This window comes from Gymnogyps californianus, chromosome 21 (genome assembly GCF_018139145.2).
Source record: "Gymnogyps californianus isolate 813 chromosome 21, ASM1813914v2, whole genome shotgun sequence".
NCBI classification, from domain to species: domain Eukaryota; kingdom Metazoa; phylum Chordata; class Aves; order Accipitriformes; family Cathartidae; genus Gymnogyps; species Gymnogyps californianus.
In genome coordinates, this window is record NC_059491.1 from 7691002 (window position 1) to 7717955 (window position 26954).

A 26954-nucleotide genomic window follows, 5' to 3' on the forward strand; every position below is an offset into this window, starting at 1 on the left:
GGATTTCTGATCTTCAGCCCCCGCTGTAAATTGATCTCGTACACGCCTGTCTGATGGAGGCAAGAAGCAGCATCTTGCAGCAGGAGGCCTTGCTGCACCCAAGCCATCTTCCCTCACGTCCACCACCGTGCGAGGTGGAAACCCCCACATGGCATGCACCCCACAACCTGATAGCCCCCCACTATTTATCTGTTGCACACGCAGCTATATCTCCTCTCCTTTGCACTTCCCACGCCCCCCATACACTACAGAAGCCCCTGCACAGCCCTGTAACCCCAAACTGCTAGAGCACGTATGCACAGCCATATACTGCTCCCGCCTCCGCATGTGATGCATCAAGAGAGCCAGCAAGACGAACGCACTGCAAGCTGATGCAATACCCAAACTCCCTTCCATCTCACACAAAAGACCAGCACAGCGTCCCTTTAGGGTACATCTCACCCATAAGGCCCTCCTGATGCTTTGGGGCGTAACAGCTCTTCTGAGCAGCCCTCCAGGATGCTCCAGAGACGGATACAGCCCCCAAAGTCCTCCCCTGTCCTCTCAGCCCCAAACATCCTGCTTGCAACCTTTGCCCCAAGACACTGCAACCTGTCCATCAGCAATCCCAGCAGCTGGCTGGCTTTGGGATGGGAACGACTGCAAGCTTCCTGCATCGTTAGCACACGTAGATGGTGAAGCGAACAGAAAATAAACCGTACTGAATAATGACCCCTTTCAAAATGCATCCGTCAGCTCTGGGAAAGCTGGAGGTCACGGCATATCCCCCTAACATGGAACTATGTGAGCAACGCACAATCCTGCATCCATCTTCAGCATAGTGTTTCCCGAGCTGGGGCAGGCTTGAGGCTCACAAAGAGAGCAATGGACCCATGTATACCTGCAATACACCATCCCACCTCCTCTCCCAGCACGGTATCTCTGCTGTTCTGTTGCACTCACTGAAGTTAACTCACTTTCCACAACCCCTTTTGGGGGGGGGGGGGAAGAGAGGGGGCAGGTTGGGGTCAGTGCCTGATCCACTGCAAAGTAGGTTGCTGTAGATTTTTCCTATCGTAGATGGCTTTTCACAGCCAGGGCACAGCTGGAGCACAGCTGTTACACTGTTGCTAGATTTTAACAGGCACACACAACGCATGGGCACACACACTGGTGTGTACTCACAGAATGTGCACGCAGGACATCGATGCCCTTGTGCACACAGGCGTACGAGAGCATGCACGCATGCCCCTGCCTCTGAATCCTAATTATCCCTTTTATTGCATTCCTCCCTTTTAAGCTTCCCCTCTATCTCGCATCCCTCATTCCAGGGCTGCCTTTCCCTGCTGCGGTCCCTTGATTCCTCTTGCAGCTCAGCACCGGCTCCCCAGTCCCTGGGTTATTGCAGCTCTTCGAGCCACGTGGCGAAACACTCGCCTCTGAATGCCAGAGGTTGCTCAGAAATGCCTGTCACCAGGCTGGATGCTATATTAATTGCTAATCTCTCATTTTCTCTATCTGCCCTGCCTGCCTTGTCTCGAGTTCCCTTATTAATCATAAAGCAGGGCAAATCCTGCATTTGAATTCTCCAAGTCTGTGTCTCCCAGCCAAGTCCCTCTTACCCTCCCTGGTGTGGAAAAGAGACAGGACCCAGAGGAGAGGTGTTTCAGCAGAGCTGAAAGCCCCACCAGTCCTGTCTGGATTTCAGCAGGAATGACAGCCCCTGCGATGCCTGTTCCACCCACCCTGCTTCAGCTTTGCTCCCACCACCCTGTAAGTGGGTAGCGGGGTCTGGGTGGGAAGGGATATTTAAAGATTTATGGGTACAGATTTCCGTGTCTTAGCCCTGTGTCTTAAATCCGTGCTCCCTGCTCTGATGTCTGGGGGCTTATCAGACACTTTCACACCTCCCTGCACTACTTCTTCCTGCTGTCATTGGTCTTGTCATTGTCCTCAGGTTTTTTTTCCTGTATTTCTTCTCCTTTTTTCTCCTTATTCCCTTTTCTCCCCAGTTTGTCTACTTCTGATACTTGAGTTTACAAATAGTGCAGCGCCACAGGGGCTGATCCTGGACCCACCAAAGGTAATGACAAAGCTCCTATTGAATTCAAGGCTCAGGAACCAACTGTTTGCTCTGAAATCCTTCAGTGTTTCTAATATTTTAATATCTCAGTAATACACACAGAGAACAATGTCTGGAGTGGGAATCCCATGGGAATAAACGCAATCAGTGCCACCCAGAGCCTTAGAGTTAGGGTTAAGGTAATAAAGATGCTGCCGTATTTGTTTCTAATCAGTTTTCAATGGGACCAGAGCATCCAAATCAATCGAGGAAACTCATGAAACTTCAAGATTGACAGAAAGTGAATTGGCCCCTCAGATATGAATTTCCCCCTTCCCACCCTACTCCTTCACTCGCAGAAACAGAGTCATTAGGAATCAGGCAAATAAATACGTATCTATTTTCACATGAGAAAAATGTTCCATTCTCCCCTTTTCCCGTTGCTGGGAGCAGAGGCGTCTAATTGACAAGAGCAGATGGGTTTTGTTTGGTTAAATTAAAAACAAGAAAGTAAGAAACTTTAGCGGAAAAACTACCAGCTTTCCTGGGACACATAGGTTAAAAGTTTAGCGAGATGGAGCTGCATTTGACACCGAGCAAGGGAAAACGCCAACGCAGTCTCAGAAGAGCCAGTTTCTCCCAGAGAGAACCCTGGAGCTCCCATGCCCCCTTTCCATCCCCCTGGCAAAAAAAGGACATGGATTTTAGCATGTGTTCACCTCCTTCTCCAAAAATCCTGCGTGCAATCTGCCACAAGGTCCTGGGGAGGCTGAAGAGAAAGAAACAGGGTGCGAGGAAGAACTGCCACTGAGAAAAGGGACAGCAGCCACTTTCTGAAGGGCAGACACTTCGTTTGAGGGAATCATGGTCCTCTAGAAAGATGGGGCTGCAGGGGGAATGCGGCGGAGGCAGCATGGGGGGAAGAGGGCAGAGACCACATGGAAAAAAACTGGAGTGGAAAAGGAGGGTAGGAGAAAGGGGAAGGAGTGATGGAAAAGGGAGGTAGAGGAACGCAGGAGGCAAGGTTAAAGAAAAACCCTCGTGTGGGGTGGCACCCAAGAGCGTCAGAGGTTAAAGAATATTAGAATAACATGTTCCTACACTAAGATAAGCCGGAGAAATGAATCCTTATCCGTCCAAACCAACCCTTTAAAATTCGAGCGAAAGAAGGGTCTCCTTTCAGGGAAACGGGGAATCCTTAATGCTTCCTCCCTCAGCAACTGTAATGCCAGGATGTTCCCAATCTGCTTTGAGGGATGGAAAGATTAAGAATAATAAAAAAATTGCAATAAAATATGTGTGAACGAGGGGGTAATTGTGGACAAATGCAGCATTCAAATTCATTTTTCAGCTCTTTTACACACCATTTCAATCTTATTTTCTGCTTGTTAATGAGATCTTGTTGGTTGGGGTGGGCACGGCTGCCCAGTATCGCTTGGGTAATTGCACATAATTTTCTCTCTACTAGTGATTTGCATCAGATTTTTTTTTTTTCTAATTCTTTGCTATTTAAACCCCCTCCTCCCTTTCCCCCTCCCCCCCCAAATCTCACCCTCTCCTCCCCCTCTTTCTTCCCCTCCCCTTCTCCTGGCCCAGCAAGACTCATTTTGAATGCTTATTATAGGCACAGTGTCTCCGACAAAAAAAAAAAAAAGGAACCAGACAGAAGGGATCCGTGTCACTGAAGGAAGGAGCGCTGTCTTGCTGGAGCCAGACACCGCGATGCCTGCTCCCCTCTCGCCAGCTAGCATCGTGTCCTTCCCAATTGCCAGGTTTTCCCCCCAAAAAAGGGCTCAGCTGGCTCTTCTCATGCTTCTGCCAGGATCAGTGTGCTCCTGACAGGGATTCAGATGATCTCTAATCCCACCCCAATGAGGCTGAGGAAAATGTTACCCTGGATGGTGGAAGAGAATGGAGCCCTGGGATGATGTCAGGAAAAACAAAACTGTGCTACGGTTGTGCAGATTAAGAAGGTCCCTGAGTTTAGAGTGTAAATTTGTGGGCAGAGCCTGACCTGTGCCTCAAGTGTTCCCCAGGAACACTATCAAGAAACAGTGATAAACCAGAAATTGTAAAATCTGACTCCAACCTTCAGATACTGCTATTACACTGGGAATGAATTTGATCATGGAGCAAAAAAGCCACCAAAAAGCCCTGAGAAAATTAAAGCAACAAATATGAGATGGTGAACAAGTTTCTCTTGGCTCTTCGTATTTCTGGAATTGTCTTAATCTCTGGGTGATCCTGTGGGTTTGTTAAAAGATTCAAAGGTCTCAGAAATAACATGTTATGAAAGTATAGGAAATGCCTGACTCTTTAACTATACCTTAATATGTTCTCCAGCTACACAGGGGCCATCTGCAACAAACTAATGATCTTTTGCTTTTGAATAACCCCTTGCAAGACCCCAACATGCTACAGTGAATGGTCAGACACATGTAAGATACAGGCCTGGATCTAAAAGGGCAGAAGAAATTTTAGGAGGCAAAGCAGTGGACAAAATCCTCCTAAAAAACATGAAGACATTTTAAAAGGCAGAAGAGATGTGCTAGAGATGAAAGCAGCCCAGAATACAGTATGGCCCTACTTCTTTGCTGTTTGAAAAGCACCCAGGGAATCTCCCATCATCACAAACAGCAGAGGCGCAGTCAAATATGGCCCTTCCTTTTCTCTTTATGTTGACTTATAACGTACTGCTTAATTCACTTAATTTCCTCCCACCTCAGCCCGCACTGCAGCATACACATTTCTTGAAGGACTGTCAGATGCTGATCAGGACATAACTGGACTTAATACTGAGTTTACCATTATATTGAGCTATTTGTCACAAGCCTTATCCCAGCCACAGTGAGGGGCAATACTCAGCTAGCACAGGTCTGAACTTCAAAAGAGATGGATGCAAAGTTTGTTCTCGCTGCCAGTGCGAAGCATGACCTGGCTAAGGATGTCTTGGTGCCTGGCCTTGTTCTAGTTGAGGTTGATAGGTATTCTCAGATAAATGGGACAGGATTCCTCTGTGGGATGAAAATGAGTTGGAAATATTTACAATGTATTTATGAAATCCCACCCACCCACACACACACTTGGTTTACAACCCACTCTTGGGAGAAATGATGAGACAGAAGCTCCAGGGCCAGAAATCGCACTCTGTATGACTGCTAACTGGGTTACTCACTCTTCATATTTAACTTTGCTTTGGGTCTCTCTATCTTTGCTAAGTTTTGGCACAGGCATTAATGGCAGCCCAGAGGCAGTTACAGGCCACTGAGTCAGCCCAGCTGAATCTGTGACAGCTGCTGCTAACCCACGCCACCTTTGGGGAGCGACGGGGACCTCGCTGCTGCACGTTCTGGCTCCCGGTACTGAGCTACTTTCTGACAATCCATGACTGCTGCAGCCACCCAGTGCGTCCTGACAGATGCAAGGTGACTCATCTGGCTGCAGCTGGCCAGCCTGTGAAGTTCACTTTCTCAAACAGGCACACTGAGAGCAAGATCCCTCTCTTACAAAGGCTGTTCCAGCATGAAACCATCACGAATCACTGCTCGGGTTACCCTGAGGTCTCTCACTAAGGTCTAGGAAGGAGTATGACATGAGAGATCATGCTAGGTAGTGGTTTAATCACGTGGGACTATCCTTTGCACAAACAAGTCAGTGTTCTTGTACGAAGTATCACAAAAAACATCATCATGGGATGGAGTAGCTGAAGACAAAAATTCCCAGCTGACCTCTCACTCCTCGGCAGTCTCCGTCTGGAATAGAGGCAGAATGGCCTCTACACTGGGGAAACTGTATGGGAAATGCTTTGGGGATCCAGCAGCTGAGCTGGACAGGCACAAGGCTTTGTGGGCTACAGGCTGGAAAACAAGCAAGAAACATGGCCGTTTCCCACATGAAGTCTGGCTAAAACTTTCAGCAGTATCTGCTCTTTCTGTCAGGAGGGGGAGGACTAAAATGCGTGCGTGCATGGGGGGACTGAGCCCACAGTGACCAAACGTAATCCCCTTTTCTCTGTTGTGAGAATGGAAATGCCATGCTTCTCCTCTAGAATTTCAGCTGCCAGCACCAAGCCTGTCTGGTGGATTCTGGCCGGGACACCCAATCCTGGGGTAACTGGATAGCGTGCCGAGCGGCAGCAAATGCTGGGAGCTCTTGGCCAGGCTGGCCCCCACCTCCTTGTCTAAACTGCAAAGAAATCTCCCTCCTGCTGCTGCTAACGGATGAAACCAGAGAACTGTCTGTTTGCAGCTCAGACAAATTGCCATCATTTTAAGTTCCCAGTTTTTTTTTTCTATCTCCTGAACTCCCTCCTTCCCTGTAGTTGATATTTACCCCTGCAGAGAGCAACCAGATACCACAGATAGCTGGACAGGCAGATGAGAGGGTTGAGGTGCAATGGGCTTTACCTGTAATGCCATGAAATAGCTGAATTATGCACAGATAAGTTACAGAGAGCATCCCATATTGAGACCTGACAAAACTTTTACCCACTCCACTACATAAAAGAGGACACTTCTATGAGTTCTCATTCATGCCGTTAGGAGTATTTCTTGCATCCTTCCACTAGGAACAGCAGAGGGCTTAGAAAGGCAGGAAGGCAGCAAGATAAGTAAATATAAAGCAGTCGTAAAATAACCTGGGTTAGCCTTTCTATGCACAAAAGAAATAGAAGAATTTATATGCTGATATCTTGGCCCTCACATGATTAAAAGCATTAGGAAAATGGGAATCTCCCCTTCTTGGGGGTGCAAAGCTCTCTTTTCTTCAGGACTGCCAGATAATGTATCCTCTCTTTCCCATACAAAGGGCTTATTGGCTCAGGACTCTATCTTCCCCTAGCCTGAGCCTGGGGGCAGGGTAATTTGGGATAGGGATAAGCACAGAAAAAGCGTTGGTCTGGTCATTTCAATGAGCCTCTGATTTAGTGAGCGGGACTAGTAAGTAGATGATGAAGCTACAGAAATGGAAATTGCATGATGGACTTGTATATGTCTAGTGCTTGTGCAGCTTATCACGTGGATCTCATCCTTAACTTATTCTATGGTGCTAAATTGCGCTTGTGATAATCTGAATTAGTCACATGCCCTGGACCATCTAACCTGCAGTCTGCCTTTGAATTCCATACTATATGCTCATCTCCCAAGCCCAGTGCTATTAGAAATCCCTTGTCAGAAAGATGTCTCCTTATTTCCCCCACAAATTACACTGTTTCAGGCAATATTCAGCCTCATGCCAGTCACACTTTTACATTTTCTATCTTATGACCATTCAAAGCTAGAAGTGGGGGGTTTATACCATTTCAGAGAAGCTGCAAAATTTCCCTCTTTCCATTGACACTCAATGTTTGTTTTCACACTCCAGAGATCACAAGCTATTGGACCTTAAAATCTATATACCTCTCTGATGTCCCCGTTTATTGGACTCCTCTCTAAACAGTTGTAGCCTTTTCATTTCAGATGCCTACCTAATTTCTCCCCCTAGTTTCAGATTATTTTGCACTTCCTGTCTTAAATAGTGTTACTGGCCACTCTGAAACAACTGCTATAGTGCACTTCATATGTCTCTGTATTTCACAAGTGACCGAGAGCAAAAGTAAAACATATCTGGTACCCCTCCAGGATGGCAGGCACCACATGAATACAAGTCCTTGCTGTTAACTGTCAGCACACAGTACGTGCCTTGTTCCACTTAAAATCAAACACGCATTTGGAAAATAGATTACATCGAGTAAACCGAAGAGAAGGTTAAAGGCTCTATCTAATGAGGTGACAGAAAATTGAATTCTTATCCCAGGACAGTGACAGAGAGAGTGGGCTGTATTCTCAGGTGGCGTACATCCTGGCATCTCCACTGACTTCAGTGGAGCTCACCAGCTGAGAACATAAGTCTACTCCCACAACACACACATAGCACAAGCTCTGCTCTCTCTAGACCTGCTGATGATGGAGGCTTTAACCTCTCTACGCTGCTGAGGCTTGCTTCTCTGTCACATGCAGCACTGAAAAGCCACGCACACAACGGGCAGCAATCTGATCAAGCCTGGGACGGGGCCCTTTGGAAGGCAGCTGCACCGAGGCCTGGAGCACAGATCCCAGAGTCAGGTCATGGGCGCTCTATTCTGAGCTCAGAAGGGATTTTAAAATCAAGGGTGTATTACACGGGGAGGCCGTGGCTGTTGCCTGGTAAACTTAAAACACACATGCTCCATTCTTTTACACAAACAGATGTGTGTGAAATGTATCTTTCCTCCTTTAAAGCTTACCTACACCTCTTATTCTGACCTTGTGGAAAGCATTAGCAGAATTGTTTACACGACAATTAGTTTCTCAAACCTAAATCCCAGATCTACATCCCTGTGTTTTGAGGAAGCTCAGATCCATGGCACTTTCACGTTCCAGCCAGACTTGGATAAGCTGGCTTCAGCTAATCTCTAAATCAGTCGCCCACAAATCATGGATTACTTCTAAAGCGAGCCTGCAAAAAGTAACTAAAAAAGTCAGGCGTGCTGTCATTAGGCTAAAATCCACAATCGAAGGGCCCACACCTGCACTGGACTTTTTTTGGAGGGCTGAGAAGACAAACACCGATGCTCTAGGTCCTGGTGTTTGTGATTACAGTGTGCTAACCTGAATATGGGAACTAACAGGATACAAACGCTCTGGCAGTATGGTGCTGAGCTCAGGATAGAGATACTGCCGATAAACAAATGAACTAATTGCTTTAACTAGGCTGCCTCCAAGAACTCGTGACAATAACTCCCTTGTTAACCATAATACATTGTGATAGCCTGAAGCTTGCCCTGCTCTCACAGGATCTGGACCAGCCAAATACTCTCAGCCAAAGAAAGAGAATGGAAGCGGGTCACATACCTGTGGAGAGAGGCCATTGCTAACAGGATTCATGTGGTTGGCAGGAGCTGCAGCATTCATGAAACTGTCCGAGTAGCTGGAGAAGCTGTGTCGGGCCCCGTAGGCAGAGCCGGTGTCAGCAGCGGCGGCTGCAGCAAGCCCTCCCTGGTGCATGGTGGATGGCGGCAGGGGCTGGGGTCTGTGTACAGTGCTTCCCCCGTCTGTGGAGAGAGCGTTTAGAGGCAAACAGTCATGGGGTGTTACAGCTGGGGCTGTGCAAAGCGTGGATCGATGGTCTGGCTATCCTGATCTCAGCTTCGGGGTCCCACCATCTCTGTGCTCCATGTGAACACAAGCATATCATGTGACAGTTTATGCACAGTACAAAATACGCAAACCTGCGATGAAATAGCTGAACTTTCTCTTAACTTTCCCCCAGACAGAAGCCGTAAATTCCTTTGTAAAGGCCAAGGCCAAAGCCAACTGGAATTAGCAATACTCCTTCCACTGAACCCCAGTATGGAGTTTTATGCAGAACGAGGGATTGCCTATATGATACTCTCTTTATAGTGATGTGCTCATCATTTCAAAGCTGAGCAGAACAACTAGTCATGAGACACACTGACACAGCAGAAAAGACCATGAAACAGAGGAGAAAACTGTGGAGTTTCCATTGACTTGAGGAAAAACCTGGTCTTCCCAACTAAAGGAAAGCCACCTATGTATTACAAGAGCCTTAGTGGGATGTCATGAATCAGAAAGGGAAGGGACGATAGGACGATGTAGGGCAAGAGGAGAGGAGCAGCGCAGGCGAACGGGTGCTCACCTTGGGAAATGGTGGTTGTGGGGTAAGTGGAGTCCGGCAGCTGGTATGGGGGGAGAGTCGGCATTCCTGTCGGCGGGAAGCCCCCCGGCAGCAGGTGATTGAAAGCTGCAAGTTGGTTCGCTCCCGCCTGTTTGCGCCATCTCGCTCTTCGGTTGCTGAACCACACCTGCGACGGGGGAGAGGAAAGACCACGTGTGACTCACTCTGAGCTGCTGTCCCATCTCACCTGGGCTGCCGATGGAAACACATCCTGAACTACAGCACTGGCCAAAAATAGGTTCAAGTCCCTGCCTGACACAGACTTTGTGAGTATTCATCTCTGTTCCTTGGTTTCCTTTCTCCCAAATGACAATACTACTACCATGCTGTCTCCTGGGTGAAAATACATGCATTTAAAATTGTTGAAGATACTACTGAGAGCGTGGGAGGGTGCTATCGGCAGTAGGGTGAGATGAAGAGGAATAATTTAGCTTGTGTATTCCGAGAGAGTCCATACCAAATAGATGCATTGCTACCACCTGGCCATTCTGCCTTGTTATCTGACAACTATGTGAATTATGCTGAAGGATTAAGTACCATAATAGCAACACGGCTGCACTGTTAGCAGGGATAAATAGACAGATTAGCATCATGGTTTCTATGTTAGACAAGCTAAATAGATAGAACCAGACCGGAGGGAATACAGGGTTTTCTTAGCTTCTCTGTACTGCAGCAAATCACTGTTGTCTGTATGCTAAGACATGCTCTCCTTGCAAGAGGCACTGCAGTGTGCACTAGAATTGTACTGCAGCCAATTTAAATCTCTGTGCATTAAAATAAACCCAGTATTAATGCATGTGCAAAGCTGGGCTCATGTTTCCTACAGTGCTAGTTTACCTGTAAGACTCAAGGGGAGATTTTTCTAAATGCATTTGTCTGCCCTGATGTGTTTTATCATGGGCAATCTCCCTTCCGCGTAGTGGAAAGGGCTCCTCAAGCTGTCTCTTGGGCTTGGTTTACTTCATTTAATCAGAGAGGCTCTCAGGCCCGATCCCTGTTTGGGGTTCAGAAGTATGCGGATAAGCTTTCAAGCCAGATGAGAATGCAGCTGCTGGACTTTGTGAGGCCTAAAGGGCTAGAAAACACGATTAAATTTCACAGCAACAAGAAAAAATGGAGCAAAAATCAAGAGTGTAAAGTGTTCGGGGGGGAAAAAAATCCTCCATCAGCCTTCCAAGCTGCTCAACATCAGATCAGAAGCTGGGGTTACAAGGGTTTGAGGCACTGCAGTCCAAACTGTCCCCACATCTTGTGAACCAAAACAAAACTCTTCCCTAGATATAGCACAACCTTCGTCTGACATGCCTTGCACTTTAGACATGATCCAAATCTCAAAGTGGGCATCTTTCTCTGACCTTTAAATTGAGTCCCCCTGCAAATGGTCACTTGTTAGTTTGCCTTTTTCTTATTGGCACCTGAGGGTACGCAGAGGTCACTTGGCACGACAAGGCAACGTGTTTTCACCGAGAGCTGCTTATTTAATGGAGTGTTGGCTCTCAGTCCACATGCACTGCAGCGGTGCTTGCTACAAAAACAAGCACATGCCGAGCTTCACACACAAATTTCTGTGAGGTTCTCTGGATCACAGTCTATTATTGCTCTTTCTACGTGTTACTCATCTCCTAGTGTGCTGTGGAAACAGTTTGATTAAAACCTGCTAATGATAGCTGTGTGTGACCTGCTGATGATGGCTAGGAAGCACCTAGTCCTGGGCAGTCCTTCACTTCACGCTGTTATTGACATTCATGTACAGTGAAAGCAAAAAAACCCAGTTTTCTTTGGCGGAGCTGGTCTAAATTAAACCCCCTGAAATGTATACAGTGCTGATGTCAGGTCCTTGGCACCAAACACATCTTTTTACAGACCTGTTCTTACTGCCCTGCACTACTGGCTGAAGCAGCATAACCTCCTAGCACCTTCCAAAAGCGTGACAGAAATAGGTCAGCTTACATCCGATCTGCATTGATCAACAAAGTCCATGCAGGTCAGAATCTCTGTGCCCATTTTTGGCACCAAAAGTCGCTAGCAAAATCTAGGACAGAGTTAAGGAGAGAGAAATGAATGAACATTAAGGTCTGTAGCACTTTACAACCCTTTTATACAGTCCAATCTGTGGCACAGTTTCTAGGAGCAGTGAGCAACACGAATAAATAACCTTTTGTTTGCCCTGGTCATGCAAAGAGGACGGTCTTGTCCTTTTCTCATGCATGCATGTATGTGTAATTCATGCTTTGAACTAGGGATATGGAACTTGGCTCCTCCTCTCATATAATTTGCTTTCACTTTCACAGTTAAGGACATAAAAACTGTCTGAATATTTCTGTTAGCTGAACATGAGGAGATAAATAAACCTCCTCTCTTCAGAGAAAAAGGCCTAGTCCCAGGCTGGAAGAGCTTCCACTCCAAAAAAAAAAAGATCTCAATGCTGACAATAGCATATAAAATTCAAATACCTGAAGGGAAAACATAATCAAGCAGCTATGAATCCAGGAATCAAGAGGGAAAGAGAAACTGAACTCCAAGAATGTAAAAGCCACTTCAGTGATTTCTGACACTTTCCCGACATCGCAAAGGGTGGGAAAGTTCCTTTTTTATAACCAAGAGCCAGATGCTGGCAAATCCACTCGGGATTAGAAGTTCAGAAGAAACATGTGGAGTGAGATGGTCTAGTATGGGACACGTCTCTCCAACAACATCCCCACAAGTACTCAGCTCCTCTGCGGTGGTTTCTCCAGTTGGCTTGGCTAACGTATGATCAAAACACAATTTTGAAAAGATTTGTGTTGTCTTATGTTACACCACGCGAGGTTATTGTTGCCCATGCACCAACGTTTGCATCTGTTGTTCAGAATTAAAATTCACACATGCATATACGACTCCTCCCGTCTTGCTTCTCCACATCCAGTTAAGGGTGTGTAGTTCCTTTATTTTTTAAGGGAGATAAAAGAATACCCTGGGTCCTTTTACAACCAGGTAGAGTCAATCAAAAAGGCCTGTGCAGGGGTCATTCTCAGGGTGTCTTGCATACTTCGGTCTACAATGTGAACAGGCTTGGAAGAAAGCAAAGCTAATTTTCATGACTGGGCTATCACCAGAGAAAGTAAGTCAGTTCTTAATTATGCTACAGGCTCCTTCTGTGACTTCGGGAAAGCTACTGCTTTTCTGATTTGAAGTCAGTGGAAACATTGCTGCATTCAACAAATTTTGGTCCTTATACAACCCAGGCATCAGATCACCACCTCTAAACTGAGGATAAAACCCACATTTTCTTACATTTTAGTTTATTTCAACAATCAGCCATCTGAGATAGAGGCTCTCTTTAACTGCCAGTAGGCACCATACCCAGCACAGCAAGATCTCTGTCTTGGCTGGAACATCATAGCAAAACAAATAATAAACGATAATAATAGTAAATACGCATGCACCAAATGAGATTCACAACTACATGCTTAAACGTAGTGCCTCCTAACAGAGCCTGGCTGGAGAACCCAGCCACAAATACACTGAAACCTTCCACAAAGAAATTGATAGGATTTATCTTCCCGTGCAGAGGAAGGGACATTTCATGGCCCAAACAGGTTGATTCTGCCCCTTATTTATAACCCACAGAAAAAAAGAAGATACATTCCAGCTAATGACGTTAGCAATTCTTTCCCTTCCCCCGCCTTAAAGGTGGCTCAGGCCTTTATGCTTATAAATCATTTTATTGGTAGTTAAAATATAGAGGCTAGAGCATCTAACTGTAATGCGAGGCGCACTTCAAAGGGAACCTGCTTTCATTTCACAACAGTTAAGGTTTTATCAGCCACTAAAGATTCCCCCTGCCAGAGGATCCTGTTACACCATGTTAAGCCTGGGGTGAAGGCTACGGCTGCTAAAACCAGACTGGTGGGAAGAAGAGGAGGAAGTTTTGAAGCTGCTGGTCTGCCTATGGGGACGTTGTTCTAGAGGCTGCTGGGGATGGATCACACGACTAGAGTTTTATGCTGGGACAAACATAGCCAGCACTTGGGAAAAGGGCTGCGTGAAGAACCCAACAGCAGAAAAAATGGCACGTCAGAAACCTGTTTTTTCTTTAAAAGACAAGTTCTTCGTGATCATTTGTCTGCGCACAGCAAAGAGATCCTGCGCAGTGTAAACGCGCTGCTTTCCAAGGGTATGGAAGTATAATATAGGCCACTGAAAACAACAGTTTGTACCTGTTAAAGACATTTGGGGGGTTTGTCCCTGCAAATCGTCTCCAAAGAATCTATTATGTAGACAGGAGACACATTATAGAAACTGCTCAGCCCAACTGAGCAGGATAGATACAGGAATGCCCTCATGGAGAATAACTTAAAAGAAGATATCCAAGCAGGTGGTTCATGTTCTAGTCATGCCCAGGGTCCAGGTAAGACCAGAGTCCCTCACTGTGCCACGTGCACCTTGCTCAGCAAGCGAGTATGCTGCTACAAGGATCCTGAACGCTAGATGTTCACCACAGAATATCACTCAATCCGTTACCTTCACCTTCCCCTTCACAGTAGGGAGAGGAAGGCGCGGCAAGACTAAGAAACCTCGCCAATTCATCACTGTCTGCCTTGCAGAACCAGCTGATTTCAGAAGAGCCCATCCTCCCAGCCAGATTGGGTTTGGGGCAAAGGTTAGCACTGGTTCTTATTTAACCTGAACGCCTGCACCCAACCCTGCCAACGGCCGGCCCAAGATGTCCCAGCCACTTGTTCTCAACCAGCAGAGCAGCAGAGAAGGGCTGCAGAGACAGCTGCCTGCCAGGATGGGCCTGGACTGAATTATCCCCGCAGCCGCTGAGATATGGGTCAGCTCCCACAATTTGTCAGACAAGGAGAGGAAAGGAAGGTCAAAAAGAGCCTCCTGTGGGAAAGAAGGCCTGTTGTGTTCCTGCTCAGCCTAATCAGGACTTGATGTTGGAGAAAGATAGATGGGATAAATGAGCTCATAAATGGAAACAGGGATGGAAAAGCCAAGTCGTGCCTTTGCTCTCCAGCAGAATGGAAGAGATGCAACATGTGTTTGCTTTCACAGGCCCAAGAGGTTGCAGAAACCAGGTGGAAAAGAGTCATGTGGTCATTTATGGCCCAAGCACACCAAAAAAATTCCAAAGTCAGATGAGGTCCCTCCCCAGGTTGCATAGAGGCAACTCTGCCAGATCAGGTCGTCTCCAGGTTCTCCTTTGAACCAGGGCAAATCCCTGCAGTGCCTTGCCTTGTCCACACTAGTCATAAATGCTGCAAAGCCTGGGCTTCCCAGGAGGCTGATGCAGAAGGCTTTTAGAGGGGAATTCTAGCAGCAACAGCAATGACAGACCAGGGATAGTTACTGCTCCATCTGAATGCCTTCTTTCAGATGGTGCTGAGAGTCAGGCCTCCCGGACTGGAAAGGGTTGAGATGTTACAGTGAGATGGGATCCTGTAAGACCGTACAACAGTTTAGTGATGATTACGCTTCCTCTGCCAGGTGCTGAGGAGTGCGAAAAACAGACATCAAAGACATACAAGCATCATCGAGGCTATTGAGATAATTCTTTACAGAACAAGAAAAAAAAGCCCATGAGAGCACACAGATTTTAGGCATGTAGATTTTTGTCTACACGTGTAGGGATATGGCTGTATCTAGTGACACTTCAGTTCAGTGCCTAAAACACTGAGCCTCTGTCACTTGTGGGTGATATGGTTAAGATAAATATTAAACAAGGTTAGTGGAGCAGAACAAATGACTCTTCACAAATGAGATTATCCAATGAATTTAGCCTATATTTCTCCTGGCACATCCCAGTTCCTGAAGGTGTTAGCTATTTATAACAATCTATTGAAGAATTTCAACAGTTTGTGGTATGTGGATTTTTTTGCAAACCACTTTTTTTTTTTTTTTTTTAAACAAACTGTTGTTAGCAGTGAAATATTTGATTGTGACATTGATTACTTTACTCTTGCAATAGTCCTTCTAATCTTTGAGTGGCTGTCTAAGAATTAATCATGTCACAAACACTTCCTCAACCAAAAGGCCATCTCTACTTTTAAATGATCATCACAGTATAAACACTTCATAACTGCTAATGGATTTCATACTCCAGACAGGGAAGCAGGAGGCAGGAGAAATGGGATAGATCTGTCCACTTTCACACTAAGACACCCTAAGCCCAGGTTTGAACTCACGGCTTCCCAGCTCCAAGCTCAACCCTGCCCAGTGATGCAGCTTTACCACTTACTGTAATATAAGTTGATAATATTTACAAATAAAAAAAATATTATCATTGAATGAAATAGCTATTGGACACTGAATGATTGTTTGCAAATGTTGTGTTTTCCAGCTCTCCATTTTATAAACTGTGCTTCTCAGTGATTATTTCAGTTGTCAGGGGAAATTCTGTTAAAATAAAATAAAAAATAAAACCTCTGTTTTACTTATGTTTACCTCTTTATAAACCCTGTGTCTGAGGATGAATGGGACTTGTGGAAGCTGAAAGACATGAGGATGAGTTCACTGCTGTCAGAAAGCAGCTGCAAGGTAGTGTATTTTATGAAGTGCTTTCTCTCCACTTGAACACTTGCTTCTTAGATGGCCCAGTCTTAATGGTGTTAGAGTTGCATTTAAACATTTCAGAACAGGCTTTGATGTTCACACATCATGGAGGTGAATGAGATGTTGGAGAGTAGATTTTCTGCTGCTATTGTTTGGCTAGAGATAGGCTGGGCTTTAACAGCAAATCAGCAGCACATCCATTTACACTATCAAGATTTTCTTTGCAAAAGAAAAAGCTATGAGCTTTTAAAAATAGCTTAAGCGCTACGGGAAGTGGCTCAAAGATTAAAACACCCTGGCAAACCCTCCTCCTGCTTATTATAAACGTTTTCCATTGTTGACCAAACAGAACCTATTTAATTGGTGTCCCAGTAAACAGAAAGCCTCCTTAGCTGGGGAGATTGAGAACAGAGAAGAGCCACGCGTGCTGGCTGCTCGAAGCAATGGCACACTTGCTCACTTTACCAGGCACACACTGGGTGGTAGCTCTGCTCGAGTCAGAGGTTCAGCATAGGGCATACGAGCAAAGCGTATGAGAAATATTTTGGTCCACGCCCTTGTTGGACTGGAAATTTTCTGATAAAGGTTCTTCTCATAAAACCTCTGGGAGGCCCTATTTGTTTTTAATACAATGGGACAGACACTCTGCTGCTATAAATCAGTGCAACTTCACTGACTTCCATTTAGACCAGCTGAGTGCGCAGTGTTATACACAACCGCTTCATCCAAGGAACTGGGATCTCGTTGATTGCTTTGGCCTCTGGACCCTCTGTCCTTTGTAAGAAAATCAAATCATTACCACATTGTTTAGGGGATTCCTTTTTCAGCTTGTGACGATGAGGCTGGCAGTTCTGCTCCTTGGTCCAAAGTGGACCAAGAAAAGCAGAATAGGACAAACAATCAAAAACGTCAGTTCCAGGTTTTGCATCTCAACACAAAATATCCACAATTTTACCTAAAAATCATGTTTTACTGAACTGAATGGATTCCTCCACCTGCAGAAGCCAGCAAGTTCAAAGGAGCGCTTTCTGACATAAATTTCTCCATTTGTTTTATACAGATTCCTTGCCCCACATGTACAAAACAAGCTGGTCTCGTCAAATTATGCTGCAAGTCCTGAAGTTTATATTCATTCCTGTTGATTTCAACCAATGCTATGCCAGAAGGACTACAGGATTAGCCTTATCATTTTCATCTTCAGTAAAGTATAATATACTTCAGGAAATAGCGCTGACTCTCCAGCAAGATGCCCTCAGGCTTACATAGCTAGGACTATGTCCCCTGTCAGTGGGACACTTCTGTTTCCAAGGGGGCTGGTTACTGTAATTCTACTACGAATACCAAAACTGCTGATGCTTTTCTAAGCAAACCCTTAGATACGGACATAGGATGTGCTTGCAATTTTAAGAGATCATCTCTGGCTTTTCCAAAGTTCAGGTGGAAAAAGACTGGCCACTGCAGTTTGAATACCTGGTAATTTACTTTACAGTTTGGTTTTGTTTCTTTTTTATGTGACTAGTTGGTGGCCTGAGGGCTTATTTGGAGCATATTAGCTGGGCAAGTATGCAATGGGTTACTCTTTTCTTTAATCCAATTGCATTTCTGTTTCTAATTCAGGCTGGAGAGGTGTGAAAGAACAGCAGCAATGCCGTGAGACATCGAGCACCGATTCACTAAGCAAACGGAAAGTAACGTTACAAGACTGTAACTGACCTCTCAGACATGAGGGGGAAGCATCTGGACCCTCCTCACAACCTCAGCTGCATTCAGCCCTCACTAGCTTTACCTTGCAGAGCCGCTTCTTTAAAAGCTGGCTGGAACAGCACGCTACCCTCGCCCCGACCTCTCCCAGGAGCTGGATGCTGCTTGGCATCGCACCGCTGGTCTCTCGACGTGCCTGGGCACACGCACCGGCAGCACCACCGCGGTTCTCACGGACCGGCTGCTGCAGTGCCAGGGGCTGTTCTCGCCGTGGGCCGCCTATCTGGATGCTCTGGTGTGCGAGAGCACGGCTGGCCCCGTGCCGTGGAAAACGAGCGTGCCAAAGCCGGCCTCTGCCAACGAGAGCCCCAACTGCCGGCTCCTCTGCACAGCCTCTCAGTGCCCCGGCTGCTGCCAAAAACACAGGGCAGCTGTTGTGTCATAACCTCATCGCAGCCCTCTTCACAAGAAATGTAAACTAGTCGGACCCTCAGGAAGAAAGAAAACATTCTCAGCTGACCTTTAAGGGAGGGGGATTGCCTCAGAAGAGCCAGTTTGGACACATGTCAAAGAGTTTGGGAAGCAAAACACCAGGCAAACAGCATTAGGCTCTAGCAGCTTTGCATGACTCCAGTTAATGCTCAGAGCTGGGGGAGACCTGCTTACCACCATATCGTCCCTTCGTATAATACCTTCATCTTCAAAAAGCACCATCTCAAGGAAGAGGGCAGACCTTTGACCACAGCGACAGCTGGTGAAAGAGCACTGGGGTCCCCACTAGCCCACAACAGAGATATTTGAGAAGTTCCTGAGAAATCCATGTATTTTCTGGAAACTAGACTGCAGAGTACTGCTAGTAAACGGTGGTTTTCAGCTTCTTCGCACTGAGAACAGAATTGCTTTGTGAAAAATTTCAAGCAAAATTGAATGGAATTTCTTTTCTGGCACTCCATTTGGCATGTCTGAGCCGCTGCAGCATGATCTAGAATATGGCTGTTTGTTTACTACAGTTTGAAACTGTGTAATAAAATACGTATTATGTGAGCAGCCTAGAAATGCACCAAGATTTCAGAGACAGAATTGCTCTGAGCCTTTTTATTAAATGAAACATCCATTTTCTCCCAGGCAGAAATCACAATGGTATCCATCATAAAAATGATCAATAAAGCACTGGGTTGCAACTCCTGCTGTCTAGTTTAATTTTGTTATTGAAATAACGGTTTCTCAGTGCATGGAATTTCCTGGGGATTAATAACAGACATCAGCATCACAACACACCCACCTCTTCGCACTTCTTATTTATTTCCAGAAAGCACCCACTGCCCAGACCATAGGAACTAGGATTAACGTACTTGCTAGCGGTATGCATGCTTGTACCCAGCTGCCTGTGGTATGACCATCTGAATCATCCACAGGTGATGCTGAGAAGCAAAAGCTGCCATCTATTTTTTGGGAACAATTTCGGTAGATTTCTGGGAAAGCTTTTTGAGATAATACTTTGGAGCCTGCCACATCTGACTCATTACAGCACCAGGAAAAACGGAGGTGGCCTGCTTGCGTGGGAACCTATGCACCAAAGTCAATTTGTGAAGAACATTTTCAGTGCACAAATTTCTAAGTGACTTGGGTGCTGACCTGAGGACAATTTGGGCATATGCACTGCTTTGTTTTACCTTATATTTCTTTCTGTTGGTATTGTTCAAGTGAAAAACAGAAATAAGCACTGGGGTTTGTTGGTAACTAGCCTTAAAAATGCAACACATTTGGGCAAACAGACCCACAAATGGAATCATCTAGGAGAAGGATTAGTTTCAACTCCCTAGACCCATGACTGATGTAGCTGGTGTCTCTTGTGACATTAGCATTGCTTTGAGAAGTCATTTCTACACCTAGACAAGAATATCCTGACAAAAGTATTTTCCTATGGAAAAACACTGTACTGACAAAGCTAAACTGTTTATGAGAAAAGGGTTGTTCTGAAAAATGTCCTTTCTCTAGAAATGCCAGGGAGAAAGCTTTCAAAATTATCACAGAATCCCATTTAGGATTTTTTTCCATATAAAAACTTTGACATCATCAGTTAGATAATTGCAAAAACTAGTGTAAAAACCCAAAATACATTCAAGATCAAAATCAAAGCTTCCATTAAATTAGCTAAGTGAATTGCTTAGCTGTTAGGCTTAATTTTTAAATCCATGAACACTTGGCATTCAACAGTTGTTTTCTGGAAGGGTGGAAATGGGAGCTTGCAGATGGGCAAGAATTTGTTCAGTACTGGACAATTAGTGTGGACACATGACTCAAGACATTGCCTTGCACAAAAACAAGTCAGTGGGAATTTCCACTGGTGGCCTCGCTGGGCATGGATTTGGCACTGCAGTCCTGATCCTTCCGGAAATCCATGGCAGTCTTGTTCCTGGCTATGCTCAACTTGGGATTAACCTTTTAATGGCTCGTACCTTTGGGTGTGTTGAAGTCCGAATGCTGGAATCTTGCGTCTCAACCACACAAACACTGCAGTGACCTTGCAAAAATACTGCTCACCCTCCCGTGATCTTCCTAGCAGACGAGAAACCGGAGCTTGGAACTGCTCCCCACCACCACCCCCTCTTGTTGTTCAGCTTGTGAATTTTATTAGCTGTCAACGTGTCAAACTTCCACTTAGCTGGACAGCTGCATGATCAGCCAGACTGAGGCCTGCCAATAAAGTTTAACAGAGCTATCAGCTTTTCGTATGGAAGAGATTATGGTACGTGAATACTCAGGTATCAGAGAGAACAAACGAGTCTTAGGTAAGTTCACCTTTCACATGGTAAAGCAAAGAGAGGTGAGGAGGAGAAAGAAGCAAAGAGATAGACTGGCCTGCTTATTTTTGTTCAGTGCTCGTACAGCGATTATCAAAATGGGATTCTAGCGCAGAGATGTTGTGTATCGATAGAGTAAGAAAGCCTGATAGCAACACCTGAGCTGTGATTCAGAGACTTGCGTGTGATCCGGGGATTGTCCAGCCATGGCTGCGCAGCAGACAAGTGGCACTGAGATCCAGAAGATAGATGAAGCAATGACCAGACATTGAGGAGCACTGAAGGCTGCTCTCGAGTCTCTTCTGTGACTATGGGTCACAAAATACTTTTCATAAGTCTGCCTCCCATTTTACATGTTAAGATGATAAGCTTTTGGAGACAAGATAGATGGGTAGATGTTGGCATGGCCCTTAACATCCAGAAACCCTGATCTCAGCTGGCCCTACTGTATTACAGCCTTCTTTAAGCCAAAGCACGTCTCTTGGCCTTAAAAACTCTGTTGAGACAGGAGTAAGACTATAAGGTGGTAGAAGATTCCCTGCTGGATGGGTACATGTGTGGATGTGCGTGTGGCTTTTTTTTTTTTTTTTTCCACAAGAACTTGATTGACTAATGTTTGTAGATCCCGAGAGCCAGTAAAAGATCTGCTCTGATATCCAGAAAATTTTACAAGGGGCGGCAGGCTTAAAAGTGGTGGGAAGAAGCTGACTCTGCCAGGATGTCGGAATGAGAAAGCCATCAGGAATGTGCCTCGGAGAACAGCTGCTACTAGAGCCCTGGCAGGAACCTCCACGCAAGCTGCCTGGGAGCAAGTAGGGGGATTCGGAGATCACAGCTTGAGACGAGGGAAAGGTTCTCTTTATTTATTTATTTAGCTTTCCCCTTCTCTGCTTTCGCCTCCCTCTCCTTTCTCCCAGCCTTGTCACAGTGAGGTCAGAGTGCCTTGGAAAAGAGATAACCTGCCTCTGGTTTTTGCACTCCCTGGCACTTCAGGGCTTTTCCCTTCCTCCCCAGCATACCCTCATCACGGCTCATGCAACACAGGTTTCTCCCACCCCATAGAAAGGTATTACCTAAACCCTGTTCTCCCTTGAAACTCTTTTTTTTTTGAGTCTGTTTGCCTCAGAAACATCTATTTTTATTCCCCCTTTAACATCTTATGTCTATCTACACAAGTAAGATCAATTAGAAACAGAATGTGCAAAACAAAAATGGGGGAATTCACACGTTCCAACTTTTGGTAGCTTAGTCACCTTAATTAGCCACTTTCCCAGGCTCCATCTATCTACGAACCTACATGGCTAGCAAATTAACACTCTTACTGTTGAACACTCGGGCATGGTCTTTTGGCTAAGATCAAAACTAGAATCAGTTTAAAGTTTGCTAGATTTCCGTTTTGCAGTCTCCATAGCCACATCTTGAGGGACGATGGATTCAGGAAAATCCAGTACCTCTCAAGAGAAAGCTGGAGGGAGGTGAGAGGGCATCCGCTGCAGTGCTGTGACTGGCTTAACACTTCTTTGGGAAAGAAGGCTAATGGGAAAAGTCCGTAACCAGTGAATGTCCCAGGTGTGGGGGGAAATGTCCATTCCCAGACAGCTGGGGGAAAACAGCAAAAACTTTTGGCGGTTTTGGCTTCTGAGCAAGCACATCAAGCTCATTATCCTGAGAACCGCAGAACAAAAAAAAAGCCTGTTTTGTTTCAGAGGAGCTGGTTAATTGACTAACTCTTTCCCTGTCACAAGCCTGGTGTACTCTTTCCCTCCTCTCTCAGTGCCCGCAATTCAACTCTCGGCTGCGTGCACAGAGACCCCTGTGCTTAGCCTGAAACCTAATCGCACTGGCCACACGGAGGACGGACTGCTGGGGTCTCCATTTCACTTCTTTAACCCAGCACAATCCCCAATCCCTCCCCCTTTCCTTCCCTTTCCCCAAGGGACTCTATTATACCCCCCGATCTGTTCACACTCCTTATCCCTCTGCGTGTTTGCACACACTGCTGACCCAGCCTTTATCTGGAAGACATAAGGGTCTCTGTGTGGAGTTCCCACAAGGGCTATTAATCGTGTAGATGTCAGAGTCCCCTGGCTCCAAACCCTCCCTTCCTGCTCCTCCCCTCTTCTTCCCTCCCCCCGCCCTTTTTGTGCTCTCTGGAGATCAGGGAAAAAAAGTTTTCCAAAAATTCACACACAGAACTTGCAAACTTTGCAAAATACGATCTGCTCCCCTGGGCAAGGTTGGTAAATGGTGTGATTTCTCCTAAAACACCAAATACAAACATACCCACACACTGCTTCCTCCTAGGCAAATGGAGGAATTTCCTCCAACAGAAAACAGAGAGCTAAATGCCTTGCCAAGTTAGGGAAAGTTTGGCTCCTGGTCCCAACCTGGATGGAAACCCTCCAGCTGGTACCTCTGCAACGGGCCAAATCCAAATGGCGTATCTGCAAATCCATGGGAACGTGGGAATCTGAAGAACTGGATTTAAGTCTCAGATCCTTGTGAACGTGGCTCCAAAGAAGAGGTGCATCCACATTACCACCTTTCAATACCCTCATCCCCAGCACTACCATCTCCTTCTCCAAGGTAAACCAGAAGCTGTGCCACCAGGCTAACTTGCCACGCACTGGCTCTAGTCCTTACCTGAACTCGGGCCTCGGTGAGCTTGGTTCTCTGAGCTAGCTCCTCTCGTGTGTAGATGTCTGGGTAGTGGGTTCTCTCGAAGGCCTTCTCCAGCTCCTCCAGCTGCTCAGCGGTAAAAGTGGTTCGACTGCGGCGTTGCTTGCGCTTCAAAGGCAGGTCTGGTTCAGATTCAACGTCAGAGCCTTCGTCCAGCCTGTTACCTGGAGTGGCAAAGAAGTGGGAGATGAGGCTTGCGTTGTTAAAAGCCGTAGGAAAAAAAGGCTGTTGGAAGAGTTAAGCAGCCCAGCAAAGTAATCTTGCTTCTACTGTGACGGTGTCCATCGGAACAAATACTCTGTCCATGTATAATACATCCACCAGTTTTGTACTATTTCTGTAGTTTCCTGATACTATTTTTTTCCCCACATTGTAAAAAGCCCACCTACCAAAATCAGAACTGTTTGCAGGAAAAGGATGGTTCAAAGTCCACTATTGAAATTGTTACAGTGAAAGAACTTTGAGTTGTTGACTTAGGTTATTTCAAGAAATTTTTATTAGAAATGACTCTGTTTCAGAGTTGCACATTTTACATTGAAAAGACGTAGAAGCTGAAATGAGCGCATAAAAAAATTCAACACACGATGCTTTGACTTGTGCAGCCTAATTTCCTCTTGTGTTTTGTCAACTATCAATGTTTGAGATTTCAATTTTTTTAAACCACCTCAGGAAGAAAAAGAAGAAATATTAGGAATTTTTACAGCTGGGAAAAACATTTCCAACTCTGCTTCACCTCTGGCTTGGGCTGCCCACAGGATACAGTTCCTCTTCTCTTACTTTCCAAATTTCAGCAGGAGTTTTGCCCAAGGCCAGACTCCTACAGCATTAAGATGCCATGAAGGTCCTTTACCAATGTCTAATTGGTCACTTACTTCCTCCACCCTCACTTGCCCTGGACCTCTGCCTTTCCCTTCTCCCTGCCTTGAGCCCTGGACCACAGCTACTGCTTCCTGAGGCCCTTATCAAACCCAAAGAAACATAGCTAGAATAAGTAAGCCCAGTTTTGCTCTTTTTTTTTGTCTGGAGATAAAGCAGAAGGCATTACATTGATATTCACCAAGTTTACGGTCAGACCCAGTGGATTTTAGAGGGGACACACCAAGAACAGCGTTAGCTGTGACTCCAGGGTTCGCGAGAGGCCTCTCACGGAGCAAAGCTTGGGTTTCAAAGATGCGCGACGTGCAGGTTATCAGTTCCCTGCGGTGTAGATGTTGATGTATGGAGGATCTCAGCCAGGCCAAAACTTTATGTCTGCCTTTGGGACAGTGAAAAATGTGCCACTGGTTCATGGCAACAGAGAAGGAAGAATATGATATATGAAACCTTTCAGCTAGGTGAGAGATCTGGCCTCTGTCACCTTTTCCTTCTCTGTCATGAAAATAGGAGACTCATTAAATGTGCACTCATTTTTTTTCCCTACCAAGCTTGACTGCTATCTTTCAGAATAACTGCACAGAGCCAGAATCTGCTTAAACACTGTGCTCACAGAGAAATGTTTTTTCTTTTTAGTAAACCTTTGCTAATTTAGGATTAAAGCAGGACTTACATATGCTCATCTTGATGATAAAGTTCCCTGAAGTTACTACTAGTGTTTTTCAGTCCTCTCTTTTTGTTCGGCTCCTATACTATCATGATCCAAAAATCTGCCTTTTTCTTTTCAGAGCTGGGAACGGCAGCTGTGACTTCCCCAACAGCTGCTCCAGAGTGGCGGCAGTTTGAGGAGTATGAGGCAAATATCCCATCGGAGCTCACTTGTTTATACTGAGATCACCACAAAATGCCATTGCATTCAGCTTGCTGCAATACAAAAATGCTTTTATGTCTTGGGGCTTCACAGGGAGGATGCGGTGTCAGAACTCAGCTAACTACAGTTGCGCTGGAGTCAGAGAAACTCTGCTGCAGAGGAGTGGGTGGCTTGTTTTGGGGGCAAACACATCACCTTAAGAGGTTTTCCCTTCTTCTAGCTCTGGCTTACCAATACACAGAGTCTTTACACACGTTCATCATTTTAAATCAAGAACCCTTTATTTCTCACTGAAGTCAGTGAGAAATTCACTGTTGACTTCAGAGGAGAAGCATCTGTCTCCCATTTTAAAGACAGTTTCACTGTACATAGCAGAAATTTGTTACTGAACTAGCTTTTTGGTTATGTCCATTTACAGGGAAGGTCTAGAGTCTCAAGTGGTGTAAAAGGAACATCTGTACTTGAAAATAACAGCCCTCTACATCTGGGTCCCAGATGGTTCGGGGCAGGTAGAAGCACATCTGGACCTTGGAGTACCATGCTGTGCAAAAGCACATCTGGAAACCTATAGCATACAGTAAATTTCTTGAAGTTAATCACTTAAGTCATTGACTGTTATTGGTTTAATTAGTTAGTATCTTTTCTGGAAATACTTGACACACAAAAAAAAAAAAAGATGGAGGTATGTTTTGGTCCAGGATGTGAAAGGGCCAGGAAAATATACTAAGTTAAATGTCATTTAACTCTGCAGCTGATGCGTATTTAGTGTAAAGAAATATGCTTTCTGTATAGTTAGTATGCATGCTTAATAGCAACTTCCAGCCTGTGAGCTCTTTAGCATAGGAATTGTGATTTGCGGCATGTTTCACGCCTGCTGCAACAAAGCCCCAACCTGCTTGGCAAGTACTATGGTGACAGCAATGTCAAAATGACTTTAAGATCTAACTCTTCTCTTGGCCGCTTGATAGCAATGCTGTAACATCTACCTACAGCTCGTCCGCTTGCTTGGCCCAACTGCTTACGTAGTTTACGACAAACCTGGGATCCAGTATCTCCCCAAGTGAGGAAAAAAAGTCTAGAAAAGGATCTGTAACATGTTTCATCTCCCACACTTCGCTTTGCTCACTTTTTTTGCTGCAAAAGCCTGGAAGGGAAAACAGCCAAACTTTCTTCAATAGCTTTATGATCCCAATTAGGGATCCCTGATTTGGCCACAAAGTTTTCAGAGAGGAAAACTGATTGTCATGAGTAACAATCTGTCCTATTCACAGCAGCACCGGCGACTGTGCTGGCCATCATGCTGGCTACAGGGTTAAAAGGGTGGAGAGCCAAACCTTGCCACATAAACTGAGGTAACACTTTCTATCAGCAAGTCTCCAAACAGCTCCTGACTGGCATTATCTCCATTTTACAACCGTAGCAGGGATGGCGGAAGTCACCCACCTACAGTCACCCTGTGAGTCAGGAGCAAAGCTGGGAAAAGAAGCCACAGCTTCTTGTGCCAAGTCCGAGGCTCCAACAACCCGACTACAAAGATGAAACCAAGAGAGCAAGAAAAATCCCAGGGTATGTCTGGAACCAGCTGGTCTTAGTACAATGCAGCTGCTGCTGTCAGACACAGATTCATTAAATAATATAGAAAGTCTTTCAGCTGAGACAGACTGCAGTATGAGCCTATTATCTAATGCATCCCCTATTATCAGGGGACAGTCTCCCTTACCTGCCTAAGATG

The 26954-nt window shown here is 45.6% G+C and overlaps 1 protein-coding gene across 3 annotated transcripts in view; it reads right to left on the reverse strand.

Moving 5' to 3' along the window:
- Window positions 1–26954, reverse strand: part of PAX7 (paired box 7) — a 102296-nt gene that overhangs the window by 27945 nt on the left and 47397 nt on the right. For all 3 annotated transcript variants that reach the window (XM_050909238.1, XM_050909236.1, XM_050909237.1), the window contains exons 5-7: window positions 23443–23642; window positions 9716–9881; window positions 8911–9110 (exon numbers count right to left, since the gene is read on the reverse strand). In XM_050909238.1, coding sequence (XP_050765195.1) covers window positions 8911–9110; window positions 9716–9881; window positions 23443–23642 — 566 coding nt within the window. The remainder of the gene's footprint in view (window positions 1–8910; window positions 9111–9715; window positions 9882–23442; window positions 23643–26954) is intronic.